General features: G+C 32.4%; 1 protein-coding gene across 22 annotated transcripts in view; it reads right to left on the bottom strand.

The window, feature by feature from the left end:
- DLG1 (discs large MAGUK scaffold protein 1) overlaps positions 1 to 19,900 on the bottom strand; it is a 354,406-nt gene that overhangs the window by 19,931 nt on the left and 314,575 nt on the right. For 6 of the 22 annotated variants that reach the window (XM_053565032.1, XM_053565030.1, XM_053565024.1 and 3 more), the window contains 7 exons: positions 17,161 to 17,227; positions 12,661 to 12,760; positions 5,650 to 5,691; positions 4,660 to 4,695; positions 2,816 to 2,866; positions 1,667 to 1,768; positions 1,244 to 1,416 (listed from right to left, as the gene is read on the bottom strand). In XM_053565032.1, the coding sequence (XP_053421007.1) occupies positions 1,244 to 1,416; positions 1,667 to 1,768; positions 2,816 to 2,866; positions 4,660 to 4,695; positions 5,650 to 5,691; positions 12,661 to 12,760; positions 17,161 to 17,227 (571 nt within the window). Of the gene's footprint in view, positions 1 to 1,243; positions 1,417 to 1,666; positions 1,769 to 2,815; positions 2,867 to 4,659; positions 4,696 to 5,649; positions 5,692 to 11,910; positions 11,945 to 12,660; positions 12,761 to 17,160; positions 17,228 to 19,900 lie in introns of all 22 variants that reach the window. The other 16 variants (XM_053565043.1, XM_053565038.1, XM_053565031.1 and 13 more) reach the window with 6 other exon arrangements.

The raw sequence follows: 19,900 nt of genomic DNA on the forward strand, positions 1-19,900 counted from the left end.
TATTCCTTTTTGTTGATTCCAATTTTCCACTATTATACCACGAATATTCTTATATGTGATCCTCACATATGAATCCATTCTTAAATATTAAGTCTCATTTGATCATAGGGCATACAAATTTGTAAGGCACTGCAAAACTGTTCTCAAAAATTAGTTTTGTTAATTTATATCCCACTCAGAATATACATGATTTTTCCATTCTCCAAATCCTTTCCATTATGTGTGGGATATCATTCCACCCCTAAATTTCAACTAATGAGAATTAAATAAACATCTGGTAGAAAAAGTAGCATTTACACATAAATTCACATGCTGAATTACTACTTTGTTTTTGTAGGTATTTCATGATTGATTCTTAAATTACTAGTTTTAACTAAATGTTTTGAGGATAAAATAATTGGTAGATATTTACTTTCTAGGTTCAAAGAGATTCACCATGGCACTCTCTAGGTTACGAATGAGACAGGTGCTTTAAGTTTGCTCTAAGTTGAATTTGTATACAAGTTGAAACTGGTACATTTATTTACCTTTATTACCTTTAAAAGCCTCTGACCTGTTCATCAGAGTCATATGTCAGTTGGATGTTTGCAACTCAGGGACTTAACTATAATGGCTTCTGTTTATAAGTGCAAGTTGTACGTAAGTTGGATGTTTGTAACTCAGGGTCTGCCTGTACACTGTTTTGGCCTTCCCATAAAACTGTTTTAACCAAATCTTAAAAGAGCACCAGACTACTCTGAAGGATGCTTTCAGAAAATGTGTTGCTGTTACTGTTTCTGAATATTTTTTATATTGTGTTTAAATGGACAGAGGAGAAATTTTTTCTATTTCAGTACTAGAAGCAACTATACTTACCTTCTTATCTTGAACATCTTGTTCATTTTTATTGGTAACACTGTTGATCTTAGCCCCTTAATTATGTTATTATGCTGAAAGGCTAGGGCTGAACACAAAGTCTATCTCTAGCAAACGACCTTAAAATAATAACTTCCACTTCTAGATTTGTGTCATAATTTCTATTCTTATTTTGTCTACCTTCATTTATCTTATATGTATTTTTCTAAGCCACCTAAAATTAAATGTTTAGTTAAATTAATTCCTAATAATAAATTCACAATCTGTGTTGTATTATTTGTCCTATATTTTTTCATAAATATGAACTAAAAGCTTCTATACCATGCTTTCATACGGTCAACGGCATATCTCATCGGAAATTATGTTCTTGGATTACTTTGATGCTTACCTTTTCAGCTACTTCTCGCACAGACTGAACACTTGTTCCATACAGATGATTGTTATACTGGCCAGCTTCAATGAATTTATGTTCCTGGATATCTTTTTCCATTTGCTCTCTTGAAGTCACAAAATGATAATCTCTTCCATCTACCTCATAATCTCGTTTTGGTCTAGTTGTATCTTTAATAGAAAAAAAACTTGGAGAAGTGTTTAATGTTAAAAAACACAAAAGACCCACTTTCTACTTATATTGTTTTATAAAGTTCAATACAACAGATTAATTTAAATCTGGGACAGGACAACAGTATGAAGGATGGAAAAGTAACTAGTAAAATAACTAAGTATAAAGTTAAACAATGATTACTTTTTCCACACATAGAACAGGAAATATTAAGAATAATAAATTAAGAGTTTTTGTTTGGTTACTTACGAGGAACACAGGATCCAAATTTGTCAGGAAATTCTGAGATCAAGTCATCATTTATCCTGTCTTTCATAGGTCCCAATATGATCACTGGTCGAGTATAATTAACTATAAAGACAAACTGCAAGTTAAGAGCAATGTAACACTCAACAAATATCAAAGTATTTTATTACACCCAAAATCAAAAATATCCTTAACTGTTAGAACTTTCTTCTTCTTTCTCCAACCCATTCTGTCATCATCCTAAGATGCCTAACATATTATTTTATAAACCTTTACTAAAATCTTAAACTTGACCCAATCTTCTGCTATAAGTCATACACTTTATAATTTAACAAGTTAAATTTAGCATTTTATCACATTAAGTTTCTTTATATTGCAAACATCATCTCATTACAAATGAGAGAACAAGCATAGTGTTTTACTGTTGGTTTTTGAAGTAGAAATTGTAAGGAATTACAACAAAGAAGCGCAGAAAAGAAATTGGGTGTAGAAAGTGATAGTGATCATGGTAGTGATCTAGAAAAATGATTTTTGTTTTTTGGTAGAGATGGGGCTTTGCTATGTTGTCCAGGTTGTTCTCAAGTGATCCTCCTGTCTTGACCTTCCAAAGTGCTGGAATTACATGTATAAGCCATTGTGTTCAACTAGAAAGATGATCTAACAGAAGTATATATGTAAGATTGCTAAGGGATCATGCTGGAAGAAGGAAGTCTGGTAGTGAGAATCAGTAAACTGTGGTAGGAGGGATGAAAAGAAAGTCTTAAATATAGAAGATATGATAGAAATAGAACAAACAGGATCTAGAACCTTACTGGATAAAGAGGTAAGGAATAGAGAAAGGTCAAAGATACTTTCAAAAGTTTTCAAAAGGGTTATTAGAAGCACAGTGATACTAACATGAATATTGGAAAAAAGCTACTTAAGGAAATAAACAACAATATAGACTAGTCAATATAAAATGACTAGATTCTAATATACTGTGGTTGCTAAGCCATGTTTCATAAAATACATATGATAAATGTACATATAGTAAAAAATACACAGCAAAATTCTATTATGGCTTTTTTTTTTTGAGGTATGAGACCTTTATGTTCCAAATTAAGTGGTATATTCTTCTACAAGATTATAAAACATCAACAAGGCTTCACAAACCTTCTTGTTGATTCACTGGTTCATAAGATAAGACATATTCTTCTTGACCACCTATTAGAAAGTTAAAGCACAGATGAGAAAATCTATATAACTACTACTTATCTGATTCTTCACATTTAATGTACATATGTGGGTCCCTACAAAAGTTTTGAGACAGACAGCATCCTTTCTGATTCACCCATGCAAGTTTCAACTTGCTCAGCATATTGGTAGTGTTGGGTGGGCTTTGTTTGTTTTCTGTCTGCACAGATTTTACATTTCTTGATTTTTGTATATCTCAAAATTTTTGTAATGAACCACGTATTACCAGAACTTTGCCATGTAGAAAAAGGTGCTTGTAATTATTTGTGGCAAAACTTAGTAAAATAAAAAAAAAACATAAATTATAAACTCATAAAGATAACTTTGGGAGATGTAAAACAAAGTATAAATGGCGATAAATAACTATTGTCCTGTTATGTTTATTTTATAAGATTATAATTTTCACTGTGACTGAATATATGCTATTCGCTTTTTATTTAGAATCTAAGGACTATTAAATCTTTTAAAGATTAATACTTCAATCAGAAGTTCTACATATATACATATTAGGTAATTTGCTATTGTTTAAAATGTGCTACTTTTTGGTCCCACTAGAGTATATTTTATGTAAAAAATAATTATAATTATCTTGCAATTAAAAATTATAAACAGGAAGGTAGAACGATTGTCATCATTTCACTAATGAAAAATTCACTAATTGAACTTTGTGAAAGTAACTTTTACAGTGATTTAAAAAGAAATTTTGGCATTAGTGAATAACTGGAGTAACAGCCAGGGTCCCTTTATTCCACAGGAGAGGAGATATATTAAGTAAATTAAAGCCATACATACATAATGGATTTTCAATTTTATTTTAACTAAGATATATGATCTGATTCGTAAAGATCCAAATAATATTATTAAGATTACCTATACTTTTAAAAATTGTACAATTAAACACTTAAAATGAAAAAAAAAAAAAATTTTGGTAAAACTAAATCCTTCCCTTTCAACAAAATGAATCAGTGATAATAAAGGAGAGAAATACCTTTTGCTAAAAAGCACTTAAGAAATTATAGCCTATAAAGGTTAAAATTAAAAGTTTAGAGCTTAGGAAATATTCTGAATAAAAAAGTCTACAAATCATATCTGAATCCAATAAAAAGAACTAGGAAGTAAAAAATTCCAGGAGCTCTTAACATATACAACACATATATGCACATACATACGTGCAGAAAAACAAACTAGAAAAGACTGTTAATCCAAGTAGTTCAACGAAAGCAATCAATAGTATATAATGTATCTGGAAAATTTCTCTCTAATTAGCAAGATCCTATAATAAATTTATCACTAATTTTGTTACTGTTTTATATTTTATACATGTAGCATGTATGGCATAAATATCAAATGCTCTTTTCTGCTTTGAAAGCCTATTTATTTGTTTTCAATTTTGTTACCATAGAATACAAAACAGATGTTTTAGAAGCTGGTTTTTAAAGTACTAGATGTAAAACATGACTTACATACTAGCAAAAACATGCAATTTGAATATTCCACACCTTAGTAAATCATGCAAATGGTGAGACAGACAGTATATACTTTTATTACCTCTTTTTAGTCTATAAAGTTACTCAACTACCCTACAGTGCGGGGTTCTGGTTAGAAGTTAAAGTACTGAAATACAACAAAATCTTATTCCCACACCAAAACAAAAAATCATCAAGTAATTATTATGTAGAAAATATAACCAAAATGAAATGAGGATCAAAAGTATATATTGTCAACATGAAGAAATATTAGAAACTGATATTAAGAGGATGGACCTTTTGAGCAGCCATACTCATCTGTAATCAAGATTACTTTCATATTAGACAGCAGTAAAAAAAAGTTAGAAAAGCAATTTTAATTTTTAAGGTGCTACAACGGATTATATTTATGTAATATACTCTCCCCTTCCATACCAACATCTGTTTAAAAACATTATAAGGTTGTATAGTTCACTCAATAATACTGAGAATATAATGTAAAACACCAAAAACAAATCAGTATTACATTTTGAGCCATCTTTGAAAATGTTTCCTTCATCATTTTACCAAGAACTGGTAACAAACAATGACTTGACCAAGGTTAGTAGTAGTGACAGAGAATAAGAAAGGAAATGAAGGTAATTACAACTTAGTATTACTGAAAAATATTTTACGCTAATATAAAAAATAATTACTAAACAAAATGTCAAAATACGCGTTTACTCATCTAACAGATATTAACTTATTAAAAAAATACATATACTTGGCTCAGTGCTTGTAGCTCAAGCGGCTAAGGTGCCAGCCACATACACCAGAGCTGGCACATTTGAATCCAGCCTGGGCCTAACAACAATGACAACTACAACCAAAAAATAGCCGGGCGTTGTGGTGGGCGCCTATAGTCCCAGCTACTTGGGAGGCTGAGGCAAGAGAATCGCTTAAGCCCAGAGTGCCCAGGAGTTGGAGCACTCCACCCAGGGCAAAAGCTTAGGCTCTGTCTCAAAAAAACCCAAAAACCCAAAAAACATATACACATATGTACTGTGTATACAAATAACACTGTTTATAAAAAGGATGTTAGTATTTTATTAAAATTTTGGAAATCAACTTCTGTATATGTAGTATAATTTTATTTTTCAAGTATAGAATTTTACTTGGCTCTCTCTGATTTAAAAATATTAATCATCTAATTTTCAGTTTTTAGGACATATCACTAAGGAACTTCCCACCCCTCAAAGGAGAGATATTATTTGAGATTATAAAGAACAAGTAATTTCAAACACTTACGGTAACTACTTTCACTATCGCTGGCATTAGAAGTTACATGTTCTGAGATTGCAGGACAACGAAAAAAATAGAGAACACAGTGTCATGAGTTTAAAAAGCTAATAAGAGCAAATTATCAAAATAAAACATGGTGACATTACAAAATGTTGAGACAAATAACCACACATAACAAAAGAGTTAAAGCATTTTTTTAATTTTGGAAAAGTTTACTTTTAAATAAATCTTAGTTAGCAAGGGAAAACACTTGGGCTTAAGGACAATGTCTCATTTTTGTACAACACAGTGTATGAACAAATCTATTTTATAAACAGCAAGTAGAATATGACAAAAAGGACAAAATAATCCTAACTTAGTCCAAATAAAGACAAAAATCCCCAAAAGAGAAAATGTTGGCACCATTTAATTTATTGTTTATGAAACAGGAGACAAGTCATATCTCAGCAAACAGATACCCATTTTAATGAAGTGATATTTTTATAATTAAAAAAATGAATAGATGATCTTTTGCCCAGCTTCTCTTGTTTCTGAAGAGCAATGAAAAATCTGTTTTTAAGATTATATAAAGCATTTTAGATGTCATGAATTCAGATGTCTTTAAAAAAAGTCAAATGGAAGGTAATTCTAGACAGTGGCATTGTATTTTAAAACAGACTAATATTTCCTCATTTTGGTAAAATTGATAGTGGTGGCTGCTTTACAAAACATAAAAAAATAATGAAAACAAATGAACCCAGAAAACTACCTGGCCCCATTTCATAACTTGATTGCTTAGTGAACAATAGGTACTCTTCTCATGCATGAAAATGTACTCTTGAGTATTCTCTGAATAAATATCTCTTAAAATAGTAATTTTATAATTAAATATATACTTATTTAATATATTTAAATATGTAAATAAATGCTTAATAATAAAATTAATAAAAAATAAAACCTTCAATGAGACAGGGAAACCTAAATTTCTTATGTTAGGTAAAGGAAAAAAAAAACAACCCATATTTTAAAGAGAAGGAACAAGTTTGAGGATAGATATCTGCTCTACTATGCCATTTACTGAGTATCTTAAAATTAAATAGCACTAATGAAATGTACAGAGAATAACAGAACATACAATTTCAAATTAGATTAACAATAAAAAGAATTTCTGCTCTCATAATGAATAATAAGTCTGTTATTCTAACCTGTAAAGACAAAACTTTCTTTCTTTTTTTTAAAGGGTTCCACACATTTATTTATTTATTTATTTATTTTTTTGTGGTTTTTGGCCGGGGCTGAGTTTGAACCCACCACCTCCGGCATATGGGACCGGTGCCCTACTCCTTGAGCCACAGGCGCCACCCAAGATAAAACTTTCTTAATCATGATTACATATATTTTAAATAAAGCAGGGACTTTAAAAAAGTAGAACTGACTAGAATATGACAAGTACATGTAAAATGGTGTTTTTAAAATTTACATTTAAAAATTCTTTCCACTTCGAAATCTCTAAAATCATTGTATAATATACTATCATACTGATAAACTAATATTTACATTACTATTATTTAGATATTTTAGTTTGCTTTACTCTGCTTTTCACAAACATCAATGATTATGAATGCCTCTATTTATGTAGCTTTACACCTTTTGTCCTATTTCCTCAGAATTCATTCATAGAAGTAGGAATGCCACATAAAAACAGGTTCTTATGTTTGTATTAGCAGTGGTACTATGTATTACACTCTGCAACCTCTAATTTGTAAAAGAAAAAAATTAGTTATTAGTGGGGTGAAGGAAGGGGAAAGTCAGAGGAAGTATAGAGGAAACAAAATTGGTTAATGAACTGATAATTATGGAAGCTGGATAAAAGCTTAGAGAATTTAGTTTTACTAGTCTTCTACTATTGAATATATCTGACATGTTATATAATACTATACTCGTTACTAAAATCTCTTTTCTATCTTTATTTATTTATTTATTTTTTAAAGTTTTAGCTCTGTTGCCCAGGCTGGAGTGCAGTGTCATCATCATAGTTCATTGCAGTCTCAAACTTCTGGGCTCAAGTAATCCTTCTACCTCAGCTTCCCCAGTAGCTAGGACTACGGGTATACACTACCATCCCTGGCTAATTTTTCTACTTTTTTTAGAGATGAAATCTTGCTCTTGCTTAGGTTAGTCTTGAACTCCTGTCCTCAAACGATCCTCCTGTCTTGATCTCCCAAAGTGCTAAGATTACAGGCATGAGCAATTGTTTCCGGCTCTTTTCTATCTTTGAGATTTCTCCCACTCATCTTTAACTCTCTATGATTGTCAAAGCCTATACAACAAATTCTGAAAATTTTTTCAAGTATCATTTTACTTAGCTCCCCTATAGTAAAACTTCACAACTCAAAGTATGGGCTTTGCAATAGCATCATCATAATTACTTGGAATCTTATTAGAAAAATAAAATGTTTTTCTCCTGCTAAATTAAAAAAAACCTCTTCAAAGCACTTCATCAATAACAATCAAATAACCAATGAACATATAAAAAGCTGTTCAACTTAATTATCAGCAAAATGCAAATTAAACCACAAAGGAAGTTTATAACCATCCATCAGAATGGCTTTAATGAAAAAACAAAAACAAAACAGACATGCTAAGCACAGATTAAAGACATGTAGCAACTGGACCTCATATACTAGGGATGGACAAATTGGAAAAATTACTTTGGAAAATTATTTGGCAGTACCTATTAAAGCTAAATGTATGTATATATAGATAGCATGACCTAGCAATTCCTTTCCAGGATATTTTCCCAACAGAAAGTCATAAATATGTTCACTAAAAAACATGTACAAGAATGTTCAAAGCAACCCTTCAAAAGAGCTCCAAATGAATATTTACAAATCATAGATAATATATGTACAGATTCATATTTTTTCATTTATATTATATGTATTTTTCCATGGTGTTATTTTAAAATATGATTTGGAATGGTTATTTAATATTTCAAAGTATGGGTAAAAAATTATATTTCACTACTTCCCATTAGACATTTTAGAATATTCTTTTCCTTTTTTTGCTGTTATTTCTAAACAATATTAAACATTCTGATAAATAAACCTGTTATCTCCATCTCTAATTACATCCTTAGAATAAATTCCCTGAAGAGTATTTAGTGGGTCAAAAGATATGCTTTTCCAGAAAGGCTGTACCAACGTATATTTCCAATCATAGTATGCTAAAAGCAGCCATTTCACAGAACCTCACTGAATCATCCTTTAAAAGAAAAGTTTGCCATGGTGACAGGTAAAACATGCCATTTATTATTAGGGAAATTAAACATTTTTATATGCTTATTTCATTTGTGTATCTTCTGGGTACTCTTGTTATACTCTTTGCCTAGTTTTCTAATGGGGAATTGGGCTGCTTCTTATTGATCTGTTAGAAATTTATCGTGTAAGGACATTTATCCCTTTGGCATATATAGTACAAATACATTCTTCAAGTTTGTATTTTTATTTTATGATGTTTGATAAACACAACTATTTCAGGTCTAAGTTTCATCTTTGTACTCCAGCATTTCTTCCTAACAGTGTGCGTCTCTTTTCTTTGCTTTCCCTTAATACATCATCAGCACCAAGCAATACTACTACTCTTACATATTATTTGTATCACAAATGAAAACAAGTCTGGTTTTGATATCTCAGAGCTCTGCATGACTGTGTTTATGTAAGTCTTGAAAATGAGAAGGAAAGAGATATGTGACAGGGAACTTATGTGCCTGAGGTGTACAAAATGAGAAGTTGTGAAAATGGAAAGGCTGCATGTAATATCAACAAACCTTGCCTGGAACTGTTTGTCATGATTTCACTTCTAAACATCTTACATATCTTCTACTGAGCTGTTAATAGAGTTATATCCTTTTAGTCTCTGTTAAAGGAATCTTAACCAGTTTTATTCTTTTGAGCTTTTTCAAAATTGCATCCTTAAAGCATAAAGCTGCACTGGTTTCTATTTCTAGCTCTTCATAAACAGGATTTAGTTGCAGTCTCCCAGATTTCCATCATATTCTCATTACTTCTGTTAGTCAAAATTCGCTTTGGAAAAGTGATTTCTCTCATTATTTCCTCTACTGTCAACATGGCAAATCAATAATTAACTCTCTTTTTTTAGAATGAAGAATGACTGAATTCATGTCTGGGAAAAATATTCTATAGTATCACTTCTGTTTCTCTATTCTTCAATTAAATACCCTATTTTTCATAGGTTTTGTAAATTTACAGGCAGAAGTACTTTAATTTTGATGTTCAGAATTCTTCTTCTTCTCTCCAATAGGCTTGTTTCTTTGGAATAATTTATTTTACTCTTCTGATTGGAGTTCTGTTCCAACAAGGGTTAATGACTACTTACATTAAGTTGCATTTATTTCTTATATTAAAATCTCACAAGATTTTGTTAAGTTTATTTCCTGTATTCTGAACTTTAGAATGTAGATAATTCAGGCCACAAGAAATGTCCCTGGTCCACCCTTCTTAGTATTTTCCATTGTATAATTATGGGCACCTTGTCAACTGCTTTATGGGGTCTATTTTATGCGCTAACCTCCATCATATGGAGGTTTTAGAGTTTTACTGATAATTTTCTGTCTTCCTTAACATTTTCTTAATAAAATCTTGATCTACTCATTAAATTACCAGGTGAATAAATTCTTTCAGTTCTTTGAGATTAAGCACAGAAACCTATCATTCAAGGCATCTGTCTGAAAATAAAATCTTCACCTTTTCACACTGTTTATCTTCCTAAGTCTCAGCCTTCAATTAGAACCCAAAATACAAGGCCAAGATGTAATTATTATCCATTATAATATCAATATGGGAACAAAAATTCACTTAATTTCTTTTTCTATGAGTTTTCCATAGATCTCTATTGACTTAGCAGATAATAAAAATGTGTGGGTCCATTTGCTGATCCATACCATCTTCAAAATGTGTTATCAATCTCAAAATGAATTCAATAGCATTAATAATCTGGGGTAATATTTTCTAGTTTTGAAGGTTTTCATTTATAATTTTTCTCAAAGGTAAGAGATTTAAAAAAGGGTGCCATTAGTGATAGAAAAATCTGTGGCCTTTACCAAATTCTAAATAGGGACATGCAAAAATAACAATGTGTGTCTAACAGAAATAATTACACATAAAGCATACGTTTTCAATCTGGCACAGATCTACAGCTTTAAGGTTGAAATAAAAGGCAAGTATCTATAGTTCAGATTAAAATTCCAGTATAAAATTAGCATAAATCAGGACAAAAAAAAATCTGTGAAACTTAATATTGAATGTAGATCTTAAGGCACAAGCTATATCCTTAATGATCAAGGAATAAGACAAATATACATTTCAAAATGTTTAACAATCTAAACAGAAGTATCACTTAGAAAAAAAAGATTGCTTCTATGAATCACTGTCACCTAAAGTTACTTAGTAATATTTGATAAATTTTCATATTTAATTTGAAAACACATAAATTTAAAACTTTATTGCTAAAATGACTTCTTGCTTCATCCATTCATTCCAGTATTTATTGAATGCCTTCTATATGTAGGTATACTTGATTCTGTGCCATGCTTTATATGAAGCCTAAGTAGCTAGAAAATTAAACAAGAACAGCAACAAAAACCAAAAACAGGGACAATACCTTGGTTAAAAGAAAAACAAGGAACAAAATTTCTTATAACTTTTCTCATATCTTATAACCTTCTTAAAAAAGAGATATACAATTGACTCCATAAATAAACTTTTTCTTCAACTCAGTATCTGCAATTCTTTTCTAATAAGATCTACTGTGTTTTATACTTTTATAGAGATGTTTTTCTAACATATAATCAAAATGAATTTCACTTATTTTAACAAAAAAGGAGGGCATAAAACTCCAAGGAAGCATATTTCTACTTTATAATAACAAAGGCAGGTAGTACTATTTAAGGAAAATTTTAAAAAAGTCTTTATATTAAAAAAAAAACTCTAACAAAAGTAATTGCCAGAAAAATTGCAAAAAGGAAAATGTAATTACAAGCAGAGTTTTTCAAGTAACATGAAAAATGGAAAATAAGAAAAACAAAAAGTATGTATTATAGAAATAAAAGTCCCAAGCATGTTATAAACATGAAGAGTCTAAAAGGCATCTAAATCATATACCTCCTTATGCCAGAAGGGCACTACCATGAATGTCAAAATGTATCTGAATAAGGTAGATTTGTAGATGGAGGTTAAAAAATAACTTGGGAGTATTTTGATAACTTACTCAGGCTTTTTGATCCCATGTCGTCAGGGATCTCCTGTAGAGGGTAGTCCCCAGAGAGCAAGCAATAAAAAGATAATCAAAGAAAATAGTTGTCAGTTAATGCATAAAATTGGTGCTACAGTAAGAGACAGTTCCAAGACCATTACAGGTACACATATCTTACAGAGCATTTTTGTAGATGGCTAGAAGTTTGAAATGAGCTAGCAGCAGACTATAATCTACCAGAAGAACGAAAGTTCTATCTTGCAGGCCATTTAGGGTAGTGAAGCAGCATTTCAGACCATTTCTTGCTATTTTAAAAGTAAAATATGTAGGCTGTCTACATATAATGAAGGAAAAGGATAAAATGGAATGATTCCAGATAATCTAGTATCAAAGACTAGCAAAGTTAGCTATACCTAGAAATAAATAGGCAGCTTTTCAAGTATTCATGATTTTCCTCTAAAGTTCTTTGAATGTATGAATGTTAAGTGTTGTTCATAAAAACCTCTACTTCAAATAATGTTATTTATTTGTATATTTGTTACAAATATATAACCTAAAAATGTTTACTTTAAATTAAGACTTCTTTAGGTGCCAGAAAAAGTTAAGATTGGCATATAATTAATTTATGCATTTTAAGTTGCCCTTGGTTAAGACAATTAGTAACCTGCTGCAGCTCTTGAAACTGTCTCCATGGTAACAACCAACTGCAGGGCAGTAGGTCCCTCTACATTTATTTTCAGTTGACCACTGGATCCACATACTTACGGTCAGCATCACTTGTTTCCTGCTCACTCTGGTCCTTGTTCTTGTAGAAGGGGAATTTTCGGGAAAAGAGGTTCTTTTTACGCTTGTCATTGAATGACTGCTGAAGAAGAGAAGGAGGGGCAAAACAAAGGGATGTCTACTGTCTGTGTGTACAAAGGCCCAGCCTAGCAGCTCTGTGGAAGCTGACTCCTATGACCACAGTGTGCAGTTTGTATATCATTTTTACTTTAATCACATATAAAGTGTATTTCTAATTTTGTTTAAATTCCTCTAATTCAAATATTTTCAACTGAAAATATTTAAAACTTATTCGTCTAATTCAGTCATACCTAAAAATAAGGAATAAATGCTACTTGACAAAAAATTAAAGCAGATTAACTAACTACAGTAAAAAGCAAGCTAACATTTATTTATATCAATCTGTATTTCTCTAGAAAAATTCCCAAGTACGACCAGCTACTTCACAGCAAAAGTCGTTTTTATTTTTTATTTCTTAGTAGAGACAGAGTCTCACTGTACTGCCCTTGGGTAGAGTGCCGTGGCGTCACACGGCTCACAGCAACCTCTAACTCTTGGGCTTACGCGATTCTCACGCCTCAGCCTCCCGAGCAGCTGGGACTACAGGCGCCCGCCACAACGCCCGGCTATTTTTTGGTTGCAGTTCGGCGGGGCTGGGTTTGAACCGGCCACCCTCGGCATATGGGGCCGGCGCCCTACTCACTGAGCCACAGGCGCCCCCCGCAAAAGTCGTTTTAAATGTTACTATGTTAAATGTAACAAAGTTATTATCTTACATATTAGATAGCAATCTTCATCCTATTTGGCCTGATCACATTTATTTCTTTTTATCCTTTCTTTGTAGCCACAGTGAACTAATAGAAAAGCCATTATTAACAATAGAAAAGCCATTAAAACAATTATGAGAAAGTTGCTAATGCTGAAAATTTAAAACAATCTTTGTTTTTTTCTTAAAGAGGAAAAAGGCAACTAAATGTTTATGGCCTGAAATCAGAAAATGTAAGGAAAAAGCATAAATCCAGCAAAAGATTTACCAATGCCATCTTAGCCAAGGAAGAAGAGTCAGAAGTTTCCTGGACAACTTGAATGTTACCAGGACTGATTTACTTGTTCTTAAGCTCTACTATATTTATCTATTTTAAAAAGTATATGTAAATAAACCAGAACCCTATCCAACACATTGGCCCCATGGTCTCTTCATAGAAGAGAAGCCCTCAAAGCCATAAGGCATTTACGATTCTAACAGTTTGTACATAATTGCTATATGGGAACTGAACAGCTAATTTGATAGCCATTACTGCACAGATGTTGGAAAAAAGTTTTTTCCCTTGAACGTCCCATTTGTACATTCATAGGTTTAAGAGCATGTAGTACAAAGAATGATGAGGCTATTAAAAAAAGAAATAACTTTTGTAATTTCTATGTCATAGGCATCTATGTTTTGAAGGAAATGGTTTTACCTATCAGTGACACCTGGAATTACTATTCTTTTTGAGAGCAGGAGGAAGAGAAATGATATGAAGAATAGAAATTTTGTTCTGATTTTTCTTTTTGAAACAAGAAACTTGTTCTGTTGCCTGGGATGCAGTCATTATAGCTTACTACAACCTCAAATTCTTACAGGCTCTAGCAATTATCTTGCCTCAGCTTCCCATGTAGCTGGGACTACAGAGGTGTGCCACTAGAACTGGTTAATTTTTCTCATTTTTGTAGAAACAGGGTCTCGCTTTTGCTCAGGCTAGTCTCAAACTCCTGGCTTCAAGTAAGCCTCCCACTTTGGCTTCTCAAAGTCACTGCACCCAGCCCTCATTCTGATTTTTTTTTTTGAGTTTATCCATGTCTGAAGATAATGTCATTATCTAGAAGTATACTGACACCCAGCAGTATGTTTTGGCATGCCTCTATTATAAGCATGTGGTGCTAGGTGATTAAGTGTTGAAGTAGATTATAGGGACTTTTAGCTTCAATTCTATGATTTGATAAGATTTATTTTGATAAGAATCTTTATAAAATAAGGTTAAACTTTCATTTTTTACCTTTTCATATCAATAATTCAGGATTAATAAGTTCATAGTTCATTAGCCAAGCAGACTGTCCCGATTTCAATCTTAAATTTTGAAGGCTCTGAGGAACTAGATAAAAGAGAACTCTAAGCAGAAGTTAAAAATTAAGTTGAGAAAAGAAGTATTAAGAAGAACTCTACATTTATACCTATTTTATAATCTGTCAAGTAGCATTGTTTGAATAAAAATCTTTGCCCGAATCCAAATTTTAGGAAGGACAAAGAGAAGAAAATTTAAGTTTTAGTAGAGAAAAAAAGTATAGTAATCTAATTTAGGGATGGACTAATCTTTCCATTTATAACAATCACTGGTTTTGAATTTAGCAATAGTTTTTATGATATCTGATAAAACTGATAAAGTTTTTATAGTTATTTACCCCTCTTACTGCATATATAGTGGTCAGAGTCAGTTTCACAGACAACAACCAAAAGAAACCTGAAGTTTAAAATGTTTTGATTTTTATTATCTTTGCAGTTAGATAAAATGAGATATCATAAAGATATCATAGTAAAAGACAGAAAGAAATGCTTGTTAGTTAAGAAATGTATTAATTGCATTACATTTAATATCTTCCAGGTGAAGAACTTATTAAAAGCAAAAATAAAAATGGCATAAGCAAACAAGACAAAAATGTGTAGGGAAAATACAGAACTGAAGACTTGCTACCTCCAGTTTCTTTATATTTTTGATTAAAAAAACCCCTGCATTTAAGTACTTGGAATTAGCTCTACAATGCAAAAAGTATTAAGTACTGACAAAATACAAGTTCATGGTACATATATTAAATATCTTAATATATAATTTCCACATGTTGTATTTCAAAATAGCCAAATGAATGTTAAAAATGTTAATGAGAAACTGAAATGTTGTAAGTTTATAGTAAAAATAAAGTCTACAAATCACCACGTAAGGAAAAGAGAAGGAGGAATAGGAAATGGTACTACACAAAGATATGCAGTTCTGTATCAATGGCAAGCGTATTTTTACCCCACTCAGTATCATGCATAGTTTTGGTGCTGTGTTAGAACACAGTGACTGTGTATAATATAGTTGGTTATAGTGAACAAACAAGACTAAGATTAAAATGTCGTTAATTCAGTTAACTTCTTACAGTATGAAAGAAAAGTTATGACATGCAACCTCTGTTTCAATTCATCGATGGTATATTGTATTAAATTATTTTTAAAGACACACATAAAACAAGAACAAAAACACTGTACATATTTCAGTCCTGAGCATTTACTTGGGATTTTTTTTCTCCAATAAAAATTTCTATTTTGAGTATTGTTTCAAATCATGCTATGTAATTTTGTATTTTCTAAAAGCTACAAGTTAATTTTTTTTTTTTTTTTTTTTGGCCAGGGCTGGGTTTGAACCCACCACCTCTGGCATATGGGACCGGCTCCCTACTCCTTGAGCCACAGGCGCCACCCAGCTACAAGTTAATTTTTAAGAATTTATCATTTCTAAAGAAGTTGAATGTATTATACAATTTACTCAGATATAATTTCTTAGATCATGGATTATATTTATCTTTTAAATTTTATTGCTTTAAGTTTGAGTGGTTAGTGACAACAGAAATGTACAGAGAGTAAATTTATTTGCTGAAGTTTCCACATAAATACGATCAAAAGACTTATAAAAAACTTTGGCTTCAGATTAAAAAAATACCCCCAAACTTATATAAAACATTGTTATGAATAGTATTTCAACACAACTGTCCATCTCTTTCTTCAGGCTTGCTGCTAGAATATTCCATTATAGTGTGTTTAGGATAATTAGGAATTATAGACATAATTCAGAATGAAGCCTGCACAGTCTTTCTTATGTACTGACATCCAAAAGTTTAGAGTCGAGCAGAGAGACTTAAAGGAAAAATATACAACTAAAATAAATATGAAAGAATTTCAATATATTTCTTGATCATTGGCATTTTGCTTATTCCCTCCAATAAATGTTTATACTGATTCCAACATTTAAGATATAGATTCTCTTATATCAGTATAATGGAGGGAAAGAACAAGGGAATGTCCATAAATTCATTTGCAACAACTTGTGAACATAGATTATAAGTTAATCATATTTTGGGGGGGGAGAGGAGGAGGCTGTTTTTTTAGGAGAGTCATTATTCAATCACCTAACACAATTAACACTGGTAACAAAAGTTTCTACTGGACATCTGCATGAAGGCCAAATCCATGTTTTTAATAAAAATTACCCTGACCAAGAGAATGTCTTCAAGAATATATTAAGTGACAGTTTTGATAATTTGGGAAAGTCTATAAATGAGAGCTGATCCTGGTTAATTTTTATGGCAAAGTAATTCTCATTTTAACAATGTAGCTTAAGCAAGAATTATGACAAGGTCTATTACCGACAATTAACTAATTTCCAGAAATAAGAGATATCATATACTCACCCCTTTGTCTCTTGTTTTAGAATTGAATTTCACTGTTTTTAACCGGGCTCGTTCTTTCTTCTCAACTCTGTCAATGTACAGAAATGTTACTTTTTAAATATAGTACACATGTGTATATTTATATATGCACTCAATTCCATAATTATGTTTAAATTATTAAGAGGTTCCATTTCTGAGTTTAGCAATTATCTTGGTTTTCTGCTTTTTAAAAAAAATATAGTATTAGCTTAGCATGGAATTCACATGCTAAATTAAGCTTAACAGAGAGAAAGCATACTTTGCTGTAGCTCTAAAACTTTTAAACATAATAAGGTGGGAAAGAAATTAATCTTTTTTTTTTTATTGTTGGGGATTCATTGAGGGTACAATAAGCCAGGTTACACTGATTGCAATTGTTAGGTAAAGTCCCTCTTGCAATCATGTCTTGCCCCCATAAAGTGTGACACACACCAAGGCCCCACCCCCCGGGAAATAAATTAATCTTAACACCAATGATACATATGTGTAAATTTATAAAGTAACCAGTTATAGTGCATAAAGTAAGAATTTTAAACTATTTTTGGAAAGCTATATAAGGAGTTGGTAACCACAATTATTTCTATGAAGATGAAGTGCATGCCTTGGGAGAATGCCTGTACAGCTTTTAGATCTTTTGTGTTCTGAAACTTTTTAAAGTGTTACATATTCAAAATAAGCAAATGAAACTATAACAATAAAACAGATTTTCAGGTAGATTATAACATCAATATGAATCCCGCAAAATTGCATGTAAATTAATCTTTTATAAATCCTCAGATTTTAACATGGTAATTAGGTTAGTATATAAAGCAGAAAAGCCTACCAAACAGCCTATGAATGAATGTGTTCTCTTTATTTTTCTTTATTATCTAGCTGTACGGACTTCCTGTGGGCACAGCAGAATCTTAGCACTCACGGATTTAAAACTTACGTTTTTTATTATTACCCCAGAGCAATCTTGAGGTTCCATGACATAAATGATTTATAATATTGCCTAGGTACTTATTGAGGGCACCACAAAACTGGCATTTGTGAGTCAGAATTTACAACTCAAATTTATTAAAAAATTTTTTTTCTTTTGAGATAACATGTCACTCTTGTCACCCTGGGGAGGGTGCCATGGGTTTCATATTTCACAGCAACCTTAAACGTCTGGGTTCAAATGATCCTCCTGCCTCAGCCTCCCAAGTAGCTGGGACTACAGGTGTCTGTCACAACACCTGGCTAGTTTTCCTATTTTTAGTAGAGACAGGGTCTCATTCTTGTTCAGGCTGGTCTTCAACTCCGGAGCTCAAGCAATCCACCTGCCTGGGCCACCCAGAGTGCCAGGATTACAGATGTGAGCCACCATGCCTATCCTCAACTTTGTTTTTATTATCACTATGTTGTTTAGTAATTAGTTCAGTGATTTAAATCTTGTTTATTTGTAGGACTGTGTCACTGTTGGTGTGAGGGAAGGAGGTACTGGGAAGGCTGAGCACTCTTAGGCCCCCTGGGGACAAACCCCACAGATACTACTGTAGGATGAAGGCGAGAGCAAAGCTGTACTCCTTACAGAGATCTGCCTATGCTTTTTCAGCTGAGAGGGGCCCTACCCTCCCTGATGGCAACTCTGGAGCACAAATGTCACTATCCACACCTAAGCATTCTGCTGGTAGCCTGGTCACCACCCTAACCCTGCCTATCAAAGCCAGCACCTTAATGGACTATTGTAGGACAAGAGGACAAGTCTGCCAGCCTCAAAATTGCCCATCCCAGTCCACAACCACTAGCCCCTAATCATCCTTTTGGGCTGACCTAATCTCCCAATATTTTACCATAGCTGGCAGATACCCACAAACACCACCAGTGGGCCAGTCTCCCATTGTTGTCACTGAGAACACCAGCATAAACCACTCGGTCTCCAGGAGATTGTTCTATCATTGCTACTTCCACTGCCTGCATCATACCAGCTGCTCTTGGGTCCAAGAATCTAGTCATGTGCCTGGCCCATTGCTGCTACTACTACCATCTACACAAGCCATCAGGAGGTCCAAGAATCAGTCCTCCTGGACCCCAATGGTACCAGCATAAGCTGCTCTTATGTCCAAGAACAGGCATGCCCAACTTACTGCTGCCACCACTGGGGCTCAAAGACTGGCACCTGTCATCCTACTCCCCAGCAAAACTTCATCACAGACTTTACTAATAACCACACACTAAGGCACTGAGGAAATCACAGATACCAATCACCCTGTTTATAATGAAGAAATCATACAGAGATCATACCACTACAGACAACCAAAATCAAAGCCAAAACACCACACCCAAACAATAATTTATGTATATCTTCAGGAAAAACTCCTCGCCTACAAAAATAATTTTAAAAAGTAAGAAACGACTGTTACATCAAGGTACACAGAGATTGATGTGATGACAAAGGAAATATGAAAGAAAAGAAACATGACACCATCAAAGGAACACAATAATTCTCCAGCAACAGATCCTAATAAAAAAGAAATTCATGAAATTCTGAATGAAGAATTCAAAATACTAATTTAAAAAAAGCTCAGTGAGAAATAAGAGAATTCTGGAAACCAATACAGAAAAATAAGAAAAACGATTCAGGATATAAATGTGAAATTTATCAAAGAGATAGATATTTAAAAAAAGAACCGATCAGAAATTCTGGAACTGGGTGGCGCCTGTAGCTCTGTGGGTAGGGCTAGAGATAGATATTTAA

This window comes from Nycticebus coucang, chromosome 16, assembly GCF_027406575.1.
Source record: "Nycticebus coucang isolate mNycCou1 chromosome 16, mNycCou1.pri, whole genome shotgun sequence".
Lineage (NCBI taxonomy): Eukaryota > Metazoa > Chordata > Mammalia > Primates > Lorisidae > Nycticebus > Nycticebus coucang.